General features: G+C 51.4%; 3 protein-coding genes and 1 pseudogene across 3 annotated transcripts; all 4 read right to left on the bottom strand.

The window, feature by feature from the left end:
- Positions 1-1,943: 1,943 nt before the first annotated feature.
- Positions 1,944-3,408, bottom strand: LOC123331972 (testis-specific Y-encoded protein 1-like). Its single transcript, XM_045164484.1, is given in 3 exon segments — positions 1,944-2,073; positions 2,970-3,279; positions 3,282-3,408. Coding segments are annotated over 3 exon segments (567 nt in total).
- A 5,049-nt stretch (positions 3,409-8,457) lies between these two features.
- Positions 8,458-9,099, bottom strand: LOC112582289 (annotated as a pseudogene).
- Positions 9,100-11,779: 2,680 nt separating this feature from the next.
- LOC112577786 (regulation of nuclear pre-mRNA domain-containing protein 1B-like) lies at positions 11,780-12,947 on the bottom strand. The gene has a single exon (XM_044937394.2). It carries the CDS (start codon positions 12,945-12,947, stop codon positions 11,967-11,969), a length of 981 nt encoding a protein of 326 aa, XP_044793329.1. The 3' UTR covers positions 11,780-11,966.
- A 1,454-nt stretch (positions 12,948-14,401) lies between these two features.
- LOC102396281 (GATA-type zinc finger protein 1-like) lies at positions 14,402-15,547 on the bottom strand. Its single transcript, XM_044937243.2, has 2 exons — positions 14,730-15,547; positions 14,402-14,593 (listed from the first exon to the last, which is right to left on the bottom strand). The coding sequence occupies exons 1-2, from the start codon at positions 15,545-15,547 to the stop codon at positions 14,533-14,535; spliced, it is 879 nt and encodes a 292-aa protein (XP_044793178.1). The 3' UTR covers positions 14,402-14,532.
- Positions 15,548-15,842: the final 295 nt, after the last annotated feature.

Genomic DNA, 15,842 nt, shown 5'->3' with positions numbered 1-15,842 from the left:
TGCATTTAGCAAGAGAGGCCTGGTTCTCTCCCTTGTGCCCTGTCTTCACAAGGGGTCGCATGGATGGACTGGAGTCATCTGGCACACTGTCCATGGTCACTGATGGCATTCCTTCCCTGCCAAAGTGTGTGGCTTCTACTCAGATGCGAGCCAAACTGAGCCTCCCATAGTCATTTGCTCAGATGTGTATAGGTAGAAAGATTCATAGGCTCTGCTGGCACTGTGGCTGTGGAAATCACAGCTCCCCTGGCACCCAATCCCCTTGTCCCCAAATTCCCTTGGCGTCCCACCCCCTCCTCGGCTGGTGGGTTCCCTGACACCCACTGCTCCTCCTGCTCCTGTTCCTTCTCATCCTCCTGAGCATCTGAGCCCTGAGAAGTGACACTAAGGATACAGCTTTGGCCCACAAGCCAGGGTTTCCGTGGATGATGGCACTTCACTAACTCAAGGGATGCTTTCTCCTCTGATGGTCCTTCCTCTGGAGCCGAAGATAGGCTGTGGGGTCTTATTCGGGGAGCTCAGCTCTACCTGCAGGGCGGCCAACGCCTCCAGCACCTCCAGCAGGGGCTGGTCACTCGAGGCTCCTGTCCTTGGATGTTCCTGGCTCTGCTCTTCTGGCTTCTCTCGCTCCTGCAAGGACAGCTTCCCCTGCTCCTCCTCCACCACCACTTCAACCTCCTCACTGATGTCTTGCAGCAGCAGCTGAAACACTTTCCGAACTGCACCACCTCTCCATCCTACAGGGCCGCTGCTTCCTCCACTGTCTCCCCACTCAAGAAGGCAGCCTCCTCGCCTGGTGGGCCATCTTCTCAGCCTGCGACATCCCCGATGGCCCCAGCTCGCAGGCAGGTCTCAGGGACCCGGCACGCTCAATTGTCAGGCTCACACTGAGGAAGCCCCTGGTCTCTGTGAGCAGCAGGACTCAGGGAAGGATGATGCCGACAAAGGTGCTTAATTCAGCCTGCCTTTGTGAGAATCACCTGGGTCTTGTGTGCTGTAAGCAGAGCTGCTTTGAATGAGACTAGGACAGGTGAAGCCCCCAAGCCTCCAGTCTCAGCCTGTCACCTGCTACCCGCATGACCTGAAACCAGGCTGTGCATCCAGGCTGCATGAGCCTGAGCTTCCCCACTGGGGAGAGGAGAGGGTTCTGGCCTCTACACAGATCTGCTTTCAGGCCTCACCTCCTGACCCCCCTCACAACCTCTGTGTCTTGTCACTTACCTCTCATGGCAGGACCTTCCTCCTGGGGCTAATACTGCAGGGAGTTGACTCACAGGCCCTCGCCAATGACCTGCTGGCCACACAGGGGAGGTCGTCATACGGATGAGCAGCCCCGAGCCCTCCCATGGGCAGCCAAGAACCCCAACACCAATCGTCCATTCTGGGGAGGCCCAGATGGACCCCACCTCAGCAATCCTGTTACATCCTGGAGAGTTGTGGTCCAACAACCAGTTGAGGAAGTTCACGCTGCGGGTGTCCGGCCTGAGGCTGGGAGCCCCCATCCATCTTCACAGAAGCAGTGGACCAGGGAGGACATCTATGCCCTATATCCTGATGGATGACCAGGGAGACAGGAAAGATTCAGGTAGGCGGCGCATCTGACTCCCTCTCCCACCCACCCACACCACCCTGGGAGCCAGGTCGGACCAGCGATGCCAAAGGGGTACTCCTTAACGATCTCTCTGTTCCTGAAGGACGGGTTGTCCAGAGAGGAAAATACCAGCTTGCAGCGGGACTGGGGATGGACTCATTCCGGCACCCGTCGGGACCGGGAGGATGGAAAAGGTGAAGGTGCACAAGCTTCTAGGGTCCGCAGCTTGCCTGCCAGGCAGGCATCCGCATCTTTCGTTTTTCCTTTCCAAAGCCTCACGGTGAACGCATGCACCTGGGTCATGGGATCCCCTGACCCCACGTGCCTGCCCAGCTCTGCCCCCCACCTGTCTTCAGGCTCCCTCCCTGCCCTTCAGAGCCATCGTTGAGCTAAGCAAGTCTTCATCTCGGTCGCTGATGATGACGGGCATCTGGTGGTGGTTCATAATCTGCTCGAAGTCAAGGAGCCAGTCATGCCACATGCTGGGGAAGGAAGAGTCTCGAGGAACAGGGTCAGTCTCGGGCAGAGCAAGGGCACCGGAACAGGCATCTGTATGTACTCCCTTTCAGGAGTACTTGTTTCCTTTCTGGACCCCCATACTTCAGGCACAGAGAGGTCGGATGGGAGTGCCACTTTGGCATCACTGGTGCTCTGCATCTGGGTACTCCCGCTTGCCCAGCCGCCACACTGACATCCCTGGCCCCTGCGAAACCATGCAACTCGCTCATCTCTCTGGGTCCCCTGTGGTCTTCTGGGACCCTTGTCCGCATTCCCCAAGGGAGGATCTGTTTCTGACCACTCTTGATGTATGCCTGGCATGTGTGTCCTGGCAAGTGGCATGTCAGTTGGCTGAAACTTCAGGATCTGCAGTCTCTGCAGCATGTATTCTCCATGCGCAAGTGCGTGTGTCTGTGCGTTTAGCAAGAGAGGCCTGGGTCTCTTCCCTGCTCCCTGTCTTGACAAGAAGTGGCAGAGATGTACTGCAGTCATTTGCCAGACTGTCTCCAGTCACTGATGACATCCATTCCCTGCTAAAGTGTGCGGCTCCTACTGAGATGCGAGCCAAACTCAGCCTCCCATAGTCATTTGCTCAGACACATACAGGTAGAGAGGTTCCAAGGCTCTGCTGGCACTGTGCCTGTGGTGATCACAGCACCCCCAAACCACAATTCCCGTGCCCCCCCAGTTCCCTTGGCCTCCCCTCAGCTGGTGGGTTCCCTCACCCCCACCCCTCCTCCTGCTCCTGTTCCTTCTCGTCCTCCTGAGCATCTGACCTCTGATTCCCTCACCCCCACCCCTCCTCCTGCTCCTGTTCCTTCTCGTCCTCCTGAGCATCTGATCTCTGAGAAGTGGCACTAAGGATTTGGCATTGGCCCACAAGCCAGGGTTGCCCTGGATGATGGCACTTCTCTGACTCAAGGGGCGCTTTCTCCTCTGATGGTCCTTCCTCTGGAGCCGAAGATAGGCTTTGGGGTCTGTCTCTTGTGTGGAGCTCAACTCCACCTGCAGGACCGCCAATGCCTCCAGCGCCTCCAGTGGGGGCTGGTCACTCGAGGCTCCTGTGCTTGGATGTTCCTGGCCCTGCTCCTCCGGCTTCTCCTCCCGTTCCTGCGAGGACAGCTTCCCCTGCTCCTCTTCTGCCACCACTTCAACCTCCTCAATGATGTCTTCCACCAGCAACAGGAACACTTGCCGGACGGCACCACCTCTCCGTCCTGCTGGGCCGCTCCATCCTCCACTGCCTGCCTCCTGAAGAAGGCAGCCTCCTCGCCTGGTGGGCCACCTTCTGTCACGACATCGGGAGTCCTACAACCCATCCCAGTGAGTTTGAGCGCCTCCAGTTGTTTGCTCTAGTGAAGTGCAAAAGCAGGAAGTTGTCGACACGCCAGTTGGAGGTGGAAGGGGTGACGTCCTCCAACAAAGTCAGTGCTGGATGATTCCAGTACATCCATGCCACCCCTTGTGAAGACAGGGAGCAGTTCAGAGACTCAGGGCTCTCTTGCGAAATGCACAGACACACGCACTTGCCCACGGAGAACGCATGCTACAGGGACTGCAGATCCCACAGTGCTGGCAGGTCTCAGGGCCCCTGCACCCTGAATACTCGGGCTCACACCGAAGAAGATCCAGGGTGGTCCTGGGGCACTCCTGCCTTCCTCTCGTCTCACTCTCCATGTGGCCCTTGCCATGGCCCACACCTGTGAAGGACCTGAACACCTGAGCACATTAGTTAACCGGCAAAATCGTTGCAAAGGCATAAGCAGTCCCCCCAAATTGGTTGCTGGCCCAAAGCCTATTAACAGGGAAGCTGAGACACACGTGCACTGGGAGCCTTGTGATGTCACACCAGTGTAGTATGCTGGCAGGTGGGGGCCGACTTCCACAGCCTGACCTCCAATCCCCAGCAGGAACCAATCAAATGGAAGCTAAAGACCTTTCCTTACAGGGACACACCACTTGGAATTCTGGGCACTCTGGCAACCGTGATCCAGTTGCCAGTCTTAGCTCAAGACTAAGTGGTGGGCGGTTCCACCAAATCTGTTTGCTTGAGCCACAGGGCGAATGTGCCAGACAAGCAAGTGGAACACTCCGGCCAGTTGGGAGGTAAAGGCAAGGAACCTGACCCTGATGCTGCAATCCTCCTCAAGCTTGAAACTGCCTCTGAGTCAGCGGGTGACTATGTGTGAGAAGGAAATGGCAACCCACTCCAGTGTTCTTGCCTGGAGAAACCCAGGGACAGGGGATCCTGGTGGGCTGCGGTCTGTGGGGTCGCACAGAGTTGGACACGACTGAAGTGACTTAGCAGCAGCAGTAGCTATATAAACTCCGGCTAAAGCCTAGCAAAGGGTCACTCTTTCTGGCCCCTTCTGATGTGTATGTTGATGAAGCATCCTCCCTGGCCACTGATTGAATTCCTGTCTTTTTTAAGCCAGGAATCCCAGAGCCTTTCACAGCTCATAAGCAACTTTTCAAATCACGGGTACCACTGAATTGGAGTGGAATGAGTTGCTCGGTATCCTGCAGGAAAAGGAGTATCAGAGATGGACCTAAATCACCTGCCATGTTCAACTCACGCCTTTCTGCGCCTACCTACCGGGGTCCAGCCCCAGTTGAATCCAGGGATATCCTCAGGGGGACGGCATTGGTGATTGAAAGGATACATAAAAGGAGAAAGAGACAGAGGCTTGATCTGACTGATCTACGTGGGAAACTAATAAAGTTCGTGACACTGAACTTGCTCTGACCACGGAGGCCGCAGGCGCCCTCTCGAATAGCTGAAGGTGCCCCACCTTAGGCACCTTCTCGAGTGGGTCTTAGAAGCCCAGGCAGGTAAGTGGCCTCAGAGGGCCCCCATGCTCCCTTCAGTCATACTGAAGGAAGAACAGAGAAGAAAAGGAGAGAAAAGGAAGCAAGAACAACACAGGGAGACCAAGCCTGATGAGCAGGGCCCGTAGCTTTATTTTCAAAGGTAGCTTATATACCTTAAGTTGTGCATAGAGGATAATAGGGGGTGTAAAGTCACGCAAAGTCAACAGTCTTTGATCCTTTTCGAGACCAGGCTTGCTTTTCTGCAAACTTATTGTATACAAATGCTTTAGGTGATTTACATCATCTTCTGGCCAGAAGGCCTATTAACATTTTATGACTCTTAGTTCCTATAAAGGTTAGTTAACCAGGAAACTTGTTTTTTTCTAAGAGTAATTTTTCTAAAGTTTGGCGCCACTGTCCAAAAGCACTAAAGTTCCATTCTTATAGGGCAAAGGTGCAGTGGGCTGTAGTAAGGAAAGAATTTATTACCTTAAGGGTCTAAAGTTGTTAACACCAAGGCCGCCGCTTATTTTTTCTATATACCAACTATATTAATTAATATACTCCCAAGAACACAATACAGGGGATGTGGAAACTTGGCAGCAAGCATTAGCTCAATAATGAAATCTTCTACTAGTTCTATTCTAATAATTTCTAACTCCCCGAGAGGCTCTATACTATTTGAATATCTTAAGCTTCCCGTGCCTCTCACAGTTGGGAGGCTGTAAACAACCGTATGCATAGCTGTAGGAGTCCGGATAAACCTGTCAGGCAAGTTAGAGAGCCATCTGAGGGGTTTGGCTTGAAACACTCCTATAATGCCCAGGAGGCTAATTAACTAGAGCTCTAAGTTGATTTTCTTCAAAGAAAGGTGGTCGGGGATAGCCCCCCGTTAATGTCAGAGGAGTTGGTGAAAGTCATAGAGTAGTAAAACAGACAGATTCTGGTTTTGGGGTAGACGTTCAGGCAGGTCCAGGGGGCCCCTCGAGTCCTGACTTGCCTTTGCATATCAGGCCTCTCCGCATGACCTTTGTCATGGGTGGAAACTCCCATGCTGGGGTTTCCCGGAAACACCCCTGAAATCCAGGGAGCTTCCTCTTACCAGTGATGCTAATGATTTACTCCTTGACAGTCACTTCATTCTGGAATTGCTGGTTGTTCCAAAATAACAATATGATCTTGTAGCACTCAGTGGATACCTGAGTTCCTCCACTTGCCAGGACAAAGTGGAGGGGTGGTAAGGTGTGAAATCGCTTTACAGGAGAGCTGTCCTTTCCTCTTTGCAGGGATAAATCATGTTCTCTCCCCTTCACAGTGACCTCTCTTTCACATTGTGGTGTCCACAGCCTGACCTTCAAGTGTTTCCTGTAGCTAAGCATGTCTTCTTGGTCACTCATCCTGACCATCACCTGGGGGTGGTTCACAAACTGCTTTAAGTCAAGGAGCCTCTAGATGCCAGAGGTGACAGGCCTATGCCGAGGTCCAGCCCCGGCTGATCCAGAGAGTTCGAAGTGGGTACGGCGTCGGCGAGGATCAGGATACAATAGCTTCAATTAGATATTAATTAGAGATATAAAGAGTAATAGAATGAGGATAGCTCAGCAGGAAAATTCAGTGGAGAAAAGAGGCTGAGTAGCTTGGTTTACGCGGGAAACCAATAAAACTTCAAGACAAGAAGCTTGCACCACTTACGTAGGCCTCAGGCGTCCTTCCGTTCTCCCAAAGGAGAGGAGACACTGAGGCCTCCCTGGTCGGATCTTAGAAGCCCAGGCAAAGTTAGTAAGCATGGCGGGCTCCGCGCTCCAGATGGAGACTCAGCCAGAGTTTGAGAGAGAGAGAGACATGGGGAGACCAGTATTTCAAGGAACTGATCCCCATTCTTTATTTTCCATGGTCTACTTTTATACACTGGGATGTTATTCAAAAGTCATGAGGGGTCAGCAGTCCTGACTTGTATCAGAGTCAGGTGCTTCATACAAATGTATACAGAGGTCTTAGGGGTGTTACATCATCTTCTGGCGAGGGGGCCTGCTGATAATTTATGACCCTCTCCTTGTGACAGTGGTCAGTCAAGCAGGACACTTATTTCTCCAGGGGTGATTATTCTTTAAAAAGACTCCACCTTCCGAAGGTACCAGATAAAGTTACATTCCTATAGGGTGAGGGTGTAGTGGGTTTTAATTAAGGAAAGAATTTACTTAGCCTAAGGTCTAACATGATTAATATCAAAGGTTCATACTTATTTCTTCTATATATCCATTAATGTGTGTAAGGGCAGGGGATGTGAAGACTTAGCAACAAACATTGGCTCAACAAATGAAAAACCCTTCACCAATACAATTTCTAATCAGCCCACTATACTTATACTAATGGTTTTCTAACTTTTCTAAAGAACCTGTTTTTAGGAGGTTTAAAGCATCTCGTGCCTCTCACGGTTGGTAGGCTGTGAGCAATCACATGTGGCCAGACAAGCCTGTCAGGCAGGCTAGAGAACCTTCAGAGGAGTTTGTAGGTTAAAACACTCTTGTCACACCCAGGAGTTTTTATTAACTGGAGCTCTAAGTTAACTCCTTCTCCAAAAGAGGTGGTGGGGGACAGCCCCCTGTAAAGTCAGAGGTGTAGGTGAGAGCACAAAGTAGTAGAGTAGGCAGACTCTGGTTTTTGGGGTAGATGCTTGAGAATTTCCAGGGGGACTCCTGAGGCTCGATCCCGCCTTTGCGTATGTCGAGCCTCCTTCCTCATGACCTTTGCCATGGGTGGAGGTCCTCATGCCAGCTCCTGGCAGGCCTACATGACAAAAGCTCGAGCGGTCAGAAACAAACCCTCCCTTGGTGGATGCAGAGAGGGGACCCAGAGTGCCACAGGGGACCTAGAACTTTTAGCATGTCTGATTGATTATGGGAACTGACTACTGTCATGCAGTTCCTGATCTTATGGGTGATGCCCTTGCTGTTCTGATTAGCACAAATTGATATTTGGTCGTTCCTTGCAGCAGTCCCTAATCAGAATTGTCATTAGCACCAGAGATGGACTCTTCAGAGAAAAGGGTTGTCTACTACACAGATCTTCTCCAAAAAGCTGAATGAATTTGGGTGTGAGGTTGGGATACCTAAGTGCTCATGCTACTTGTAGCTAGGAGTGTTTGTTTCCAGAAATAAGCTAATTTTTAGAAGGTCGAGATGGTGTTTAGGGCCTTCCTGTTAGAAACAGCACCTCCTTGTGATAGTGCCTTGATATGCACAACCTTGGGGCTTGTTGGGCCTTCATACAGTCTGGGCTGGCGGAACTGACTAGTGCTAGTAGAAAATTGAAGTCAGACAATGCCGGACTACCCTTTAGGCTGAGTTGGCACAACCACAAGGGCTCAGACTGACCGGGATGGGTTGTGGAACTGCCAGTGTTTCTGCTACTTTATCAGATAACCCACAATTTCAAGAATAAGTCTGGAAATGCTCCTCTGGCACACTGTCTCTGGTCACTGATGACATACATTCCCCGCTAAAGTGTATGGCTTCTATTCAGATGCGAGCCATAAGGAGCCTCCCATAGTCAATTGCTCAGACACAGGTATAGAGATTCCCAGGGTCTGCTGGCACTGTGTCTTTGGAGATTGCAACACCCACAGCCCCCAACTTCCTGGCCCCCCTTGCCTGGCCAGTGCCCCCACCCTGACCCCTCCTCCTGTTCCTGTTCCTTCTCCTCCTCCTAAGCAGCTGACCCCTAAGAAATGGCAGTAAGGATATGGCTTTGGCCCCAAAGCCAGGGATGCCCTGGATGATGGCACTTCTCTAATCAAGGGACACTTTCTCCTCTGATGGTCCTTCCTCTGGAGCCAAAGATAGGCTTTGGGGTCTTTCTCATTCACGGAGCTCAGCTCCTCCTGCAGGGCTGCCAACGCCTCCATTGCCTCCAGTGGGGCCTGGCCACTTGAGGCTCCTGTCCTTGGATGTTCCTGACCCTGCTCCTCTGGCTTTTCCTCCCACTCCTGCGAGAACACCTTCTCCTGCTCCTCCTCCACCACCACTTCAACCTTCTCAATGATGTCTTCCACCAGCAACTGGAACTCTTGTCCAGTTCCTGACACCTCTCCCTCCTCCAGGGCCTCACCTTCCTCCACCACCTCCCTGCCTCCTGATAAGGGCAGCCTCCTCGCCTGGTGTGCCACCTGGTCCGTGAACATTCCCAGATGGCTGCATCATGCCAGCGGGTCCAGAGCCCCTGACAGCGTTCCTGGGTACCTCAGGGACAGAGGTGCTCACCTTGGATCCAAACTGCAAGCCCTGGGCAGGACGTGGGGGTGGGGAGGTCAGGTGCTGCAGAGTCCATCCCAAAACTTGTGCATTAGGCTAGAGCAGTGTCGGGAATGCAGCCAATCTCTGAGGAAGGAGTACACCATTTGCCTTGGTTCCCTGCCTGGCCCCCACATGGCACCCCCTAACCAAACCTTCCTGGAACACCTGGCCCAACATCTGTCAGCTCCAGGCATAGGGACACAAATGGAAACAGGAAACACAGGTGTTTCAGTAGATGAAGTACCAGTGGCTCACATAAATACAGAGATTTCCTTATTTCTTAGGAAAATAGGAAAATCTCCATTCTGATCTTCAGATGTGAAATATAGAGAATTCCAACTTCCATGAAGGAGGATTAGTGCCTAGATTTTGATACAGAACATACAGAGAATTTCATAGGGGAAAATTGTTGTCTAGATATATATGAGAAATACAAAGAATTCCATATTTCATGGAGACTTTCTGAGGAACATGACCTAAAGGAAAGGTCTTGGAGGCCGATGGATGTCCTAAGTGTAGGAAAACACAAAACAAACCCCCCACCCCACCCCACCTGGTCACCTCATACATACAAGGAGAAAGGGTCATTTAAATTAAATAAATGAAGTAAAAAGTACACTTGGGGAGGATGTGGGAGAATTGAGAGTTAAAAAACAAAAGCATTTCATTGGGGAAAAAAAACCAAACAGGACTAACCTCCTTATAGGAAGTCTACTAGTAACAGGTGTTAAGAGGCCAACACATTCATTTACCTAATTGCTACAGTTTCATTTCTTGCTCTTGCTGTAATAATTATGCACCAATCTCTAGTCAAAGACTCAATCAGATAAAACACAGCAGTGGGCAAAATCCATTATGTTATATAACATTTTCATCTAGCTGATGAGACCAAATGCCTTCTCCACCTTTCTGGTTGGTTTGTGGCTGCTGAGATTCTGCTTCCTTTGAAAGCACAGAGTGCGTCCACGGCGATCTGTTTAGAAGCAGCTCGCCTGCAAGACCACAGCAGCACACCACACGGGGAGGGGCTTATATGCAGATACAGCAAAGGCTGGAATTCATTTTGCAATTGTGGTAAAGTCATTTACTGCCCTATGGCCTCTGGGAGAAACACTTTACAGACAGACCCATTAATTTAATAATGACAGGACGACAGGCAGTGTCGATATGTAACCAACACACAATCTGTATTCAATCTGAAAAATAGCTTAAATGCTACGAGGTTCTACAGAGTTAAACTGCATACCTGCTGTGACTTTTCCTTGTTTTCTCTTCATGGCAGGCAGGAGAGCTTCCTGAAGGGAAGCCTGTTACACTTCTAAAAACAGACATCATCATGCTCTAACACGTTGAACATGTAGAATCACACGTAATTGGCTTTTTTGGTAATCCTGAAAAGAGCAACTCAAAATGATGGAAATTCTGAAGCCCCCTCCAAGGAATTCCTTTTATAGCTTTTGGATTTCAGCCTCCGGGCTCTAATTCCTATTACACTATTAGGGCGAATTGTTTTCTGCCCTTTCCAATGTCAAAAATCAGCCCGCCAAATGCGAATGATTTACAGACAGCAGGCCTAGCCTTTACTAAAAGTAAGATAAAAATCCTAACTACATCATACAGTCATAACGTCAGCTGGCATGATAATGGAATTAAGACCCCCCCAGTTAATATCCCTCACTCTCCCCCTTCCAGAGATGGGTTAGTCAGCGGCACCTGACACAAAGCACTCCTCCTCCCCGGGGCACAAGGACACGCATAGTGGCGTGAACTGAAGGACAGGCAAGCATGCAGCGTGTCAGGTCTGCAGGGGAGAGTTTCAGGTTTAGTCACCATGCTGTGGACAAGCACCCACGCAATGAATTAATTGGTAGTGTGTGCCCTATTCCCCCAAAGAAGGGGTCAAAGCAACAGCAGAACCTGGACTCCCAGAAAGCCTTCAGTTTCAGGGGCCCACTGTGCCATTTCTAATAACTGCCTTCAAGCTTTCACAATGTGGGGCAAGGATGTTTCTAGAAACGTGCTCCTGACCAGAGGTTGGGACCCTTGATCAGAGCAGCCTGGGAAGGTTGATAGGAACCTTGAGGAAATACTTTAGTTTTGATTCATGCTTGTGATCCCCGTGAGTCTGTCTCAGAACTGTGGCTTGATGTCCCAGATCAGCTTTGAATCTTTACTGCTAGATTTTCTAGTATGCTCACAGAACACATGCTCCTAACCTCTGGCAACACATTGCCAGAAGCCACAAGGGAGATTCTGAGATTTGGCAAACTCTTTATGGCAAAGACGCTCAAAACAGTTGTGCCTCCAACCTCTGGGGTGGATGGCAGCCAGGAAAGCCAACGATTCCAGACCTGAGTCCCTTGGCAGAAGCCTGCCCTGAACTTGAACAAGCCCAGCTCGAAAAGGAGCAACTGCTTTCATGACACAACGTCGTCATGAGGGACAAGATTCCTCTACACATGATTTTCATAACTTCTTAGGTGTACAGAGGGCTAAAAAGGGAAAACCAACAGGGGCATGGAAACATGATGTGACTTTGTATTCTTTCCAGGTATACACTGAAACTGGATTCCATTTGCCACTGCCACTGTTCTCAATTGTGCTCGACAGAGGAGAGGCCGGAGAGGGAGGAGAATCAGAGCCTGTGGTTCTTTCTTGAGGATGGGGGCCGACTGAACGAGGGACAGAACCAGGGGCTTCCAGGTTATTTCCAACCATGACATGCCCTCTTCTTTCTGCTGGTACAGATGGGAATCTGGGGCATGACACCTGCCCTAGTCAGTTGAAAACAGGTCACCAGCAGAGGGCAGGGGGGCCAAGCCCCCTGTGACGTTGGGCAGCAACAAGAGGTCTGGCAAGCTCTGAATGTGGGACTTGAGTTCGTTGCGGACCTGGGTTACCCAAGCAAGCTTCTGTTTATATTCTTCCAGTTTTTTCTCCTTTTCTGACAAAACGTCTTTCTGGTTCTGGGTGTACTCCACCAACATCCGAGCCAGCTGGCGTCGGTCTTCCAGCTCCACCGCCAGGCGCCCGTTATATTCGGCTAGTAACAGACATGCTTCATCTACTGTTTTTGAAAGACGTTCAGCTGCCTCTTTGTCTGTTATTTTTTCCAAAAGAGAAACATCTTGCACTTCCTGGGGTAAAGAAGCAATTTTCTGTCGGACAGTAGCATCCCCTGATGCAGCATTTTCTAGGTCCTGCAAAGCTTTGATCAGCTCCTCAGTCAGGAGGGGCCCTGCAGAAGGATCCTGGGGAGAGTAGCTGCCAGGATAGTCGTCATCCTCCTCCTCTTGTATTTGCTGAAAAGTCCGCTTCAGAGATTTCTTCTCCTCTGTTGCTTTGGGGGGAGGGCTCTTGGAGTCCTCCATAGACAGCTTCAGCTGCTGGATGAACTCGCCGCCATACACACTTCTTTCTTGCCAGATGTTCAGCAATCTTTCTAAAGGTTTTTTACAGCCTTCATCTGCCTCTCTGGCAACGTGAGAAAAAGCATCCACAAGGACAGATTCAAATTCCCTCGTGAATTCGGGTCCTTTCCTTTTACTGTTTTGAATGACATCGTTGGCTAAGTATAGAAAAGTAAGCTTTCTATTTGATTTGGCTTTGCGGAGCTCGCGATGCCACACCGAGACGATGGGGCCCGCGTGCTTGCGGTGGTGGATGAGCCACAGGGAGAGGGTCTGCACGCTGTGCTGAGAGTTGCTCAGCTCTGAGAGCTTCTTCTCCAGCGCCAACTCGGAGAAGGAGGACATGGTGGCGGCAGTGAGGCCCGGCAGGGAGTGGCCTAGGCCGCCCAGTGCAGAGGGAAGAGTGACAGCACGAGGCCGGGGCCTCACTCCACCCACCTGCGGGACTCTTTATGGACTGACAGACGGCCGGGGGTGCCCGGCGGGGGAGGGGATGGGTCTCTGCAGTAACAGCCACCCGCACCACCACCACAAGATGGCCACCGACCTCTCACCCCGCCGCGAGCGCAGGGTCAAAGGGCAAGCGCAGAAGTGGTGGGACACCGGGGGGCGGGAGTCAGAGTGTAGAAAACACCCTAGTGTTGAAGGCCTCTTTGAATCTCGCTCTTGAGTACTCCAAGAGCGGCAGACCGGGAAAAAAGCGCAATTCGACGGCCTCCGGAAGGCGCTTTGACCGCTCGCGCCCGCACGCCGACGCAGTGAGTCTCATCGGAACCCTTTCTCCTGCTCCCGCAGAACCTTTCTGGCGCTGGGCGGTGCGTGAATTATGTGTCACTTCAGAAATGTTTAAATATATGACAAATCAACTATACTTCCAACAGTGAATAAATAAATGGTTCCCCTGTTGGCAATATATATGTCCTTGAGGACATTATGCTAGGTAAAATACTAGGTTAGCAGAAGACAAAAATTTTATAATCACATGACATTGTTAAAATACCTGAGTTATAGAAACAGAGTGGAACGTGGTTTCTGAGCTAGTGGAAATGGACCATGATGATCCAGGTTACCAACTTTTAGTCATAGGTTAAATAATCTCTTCAAGGAAGACTGGAATAGAAGCAGGATGGACATGGAATGGCAGACCTTAGGACAAGAACACAACTGAAGTTTGAAGTCCATCTCCATCAACAGTCAGCCTTTCAGCAGAGTGTAGTGAAAGTCTCTGGCCTTGGGCTGGGTAGCGAGCAGCAGAGTTTCTGAACCGGCGGGGTCTTGCAGAGGCTTAGAGTCCTTGCGTGAGCCACTCACTGACATGACATGTTTCAAAGCACTAGCCAATGTATCCCATCCCCACATTCATGACCTAATGGTTGTGGCAATTTGCATGGGTCACTGTCTGTGGGACCCAGTGCCCTATTTGGCTAAACTGAGGAGACTGAATGCCAGCTGCATACCAGGCACCTGTACCCTCATTGAAGATGGCGGGGTTTAGTATGGGGATCTTGGTAAGTGGAGGGCACAGAACTGAGAGTTGCCTCCTCAGCTGGGACTGGGCGCTGGTGGGAAGACCAAGAATGGGTGCTAGATGAATGCACCCAGACAGGGTAGCCAGCCTGCACAGGGACACCATCCTCCTAAGCAGGACCTTGCAAGGTGAAAGTCAAACTTGGGTCCTTTCCTTTCAGGATAGGGAATAATATTTGTTTCCATGGAGATTTACAGGAGTACCGTTACCTGAACCTGACCTTACCTCAAGAACAGAGGATCTACAGGAAGAAGTTTGAAACAGTTAGCTGTTTTTTTTTTTTTTTTGAACAGATCTATTCTTTATTGTCACTTCTATTAACAATATGAGTGTCATTGCTGACAGCGCTTCCTGAGCGGGGTGCTCAGCCAAGCCTGATTGAAGCAGGAGCCAAAGAGGGGGCTAGTGACCCCCCAACCAGGAGCTCTGGGGCCTTGAGGCCTGGGTCTTCCATCTGAGGTCTCTGGATGGGGAGGGGCTGGAGAGGAGGTAGGCTGGACCCCTCAAGACTCAGGCTCTTCCCCCAGGAGGAATTCAGCCCATTTTCCCCCTGGAGAAACTGATGCAGGACAGGCTTGGCTGGGTGAGGAAGGGCTTACCCTTCCTGAGCTGAGGCTGGGTGGGGGCCCAGGGACACCCCACATCTGCCACATAGCTTCTTGGGCTGCACATTTTTCCTGGGCACCAGCCAGCAGCTAGAGCACCGGGTGCCATATTTCTTGTACCTGATGCCACAAGCGTTGCAGAGAGGGGTACCATCCTCAGCATATCTCCATAAAGGGGTCCTCTCGGTCCTACAGGAAGCACAGTGGCGGGGTGCCAGGGCCTTGCTGCCTCCCGGGTTGGCCTCTGGGCCTCTGGCAGGGCCTGGAGTGGGAGGCCCTGGAGAACGGCTGCTGCAGGCCAGGCTGTAACTGGGTATAATCTGTAGGCTGGAATCCGGCTTTATCTGAAACTTCAGGGTCACCCCCTCAAAGAGAGGGTCCACTTTTTCGGCACCCCGCTGGGGGTTTGACTGCTTCCGGGGCCTCCTCTGTGGCTGGGCTGGAGAAGTCAGGGGAGCCCGTGGGGGCCCCAGGTTGGGGCTCTGCTGGCTGACTGGGGTCAGCATGTTCTTGTCATCCTTGGCCTGAGGTAGGGGTCCCAGGGTCTCCAGGGCCTTCGGCTCCCAGTAGGGCCCCAGGGCCTGGGTGTCCCAGGGGGTCTGGGCCAGCTCCTCTGCTGTCTCTTGGAGGAAGCGCAGGGCGGTGACCGAGTCTTGGTGTGCAGGCCAGAAGGACCTGCCACTGGGTCTGAGGCATGCTGGGGTCCTTGGTGCCTGCTGGATCGGGGGTTCCGGGGGCGGCTCGGGGTTCAGGCAGGGCGGTGCTAGCAGCTCTCGCAGCATGGCGAAGTCCGGGGCTGGCTTGGCCTCCATTCTCACCCTCTCTCCAGTCACACCCTTCCCTCACCTTTCCTATAAGTGTGCTTTGCTGAAAGCTTTTGGGAAGTTAGCCTTTTTTAAAGGTGTAAGCCACCCAATTCCTTTCATGCCCTGCAATAAAAAAATTCCTCTGTTTTAAACGCCAATGTTCTGATATTGCTTAGCTTAACTATGGGTATTTGGTAACAGTAGTACCTTATCTCAAGTCTTTGGAGGGTAGCAGACTATCTGAGAGAATGCCTCACTCCAAAACCAGATTCTCTCATGAAAGGATGAGAATGTATTTTAT

Source organism: Bubalus bubalis, chromosome X (assembly GCF_019923935.1).
Source record: "Bubalus bubalis isolate 160015118507 breed Murrah chromosome X, NDDB_SH_1, whole genome shotgun sequence".
Classification (NCBI taxonomy): domain Eukaryota; kingdom Metazoa; phylum Chordata; class Mammalia; order Artiodactyla; family Bovidae; genus Bubalus; species Bubalus bubalis.
The sequence above is the reverse complement of the archived record's forward strand: the minus strand, read 5'-3'. Positions and strand labels throughout refer to the sequence as shown.

What these genes read in the sequence shown, in the direction of transcription:
- LOC102396281 (XM_044937243.2), bottom strand. Translation starts at nt 15,547, where the DNA reads ATGGAGGCCAAGCCAGCCCCGGACTTCGCCATGCTGCGAGAGCTGCTA. An exon ending in CCAGCCTCAGCTCAGGAAGG is followed by an intron (nt 14,594 to 14,729) that starts GTAAGCCCTTCC and finishes CTCCCCATCCAG; the next exon opens with AGACCTCAGATGGAAGACCC.
- LOC112577786 (XM_044937394.2), bottom strand. Translation starts at nt 12,947, where the DNA reads ATGTCCTCCTTCTCCGAGTTGGCGCTGGAGAAGAAGCTCTCAGAGCTG.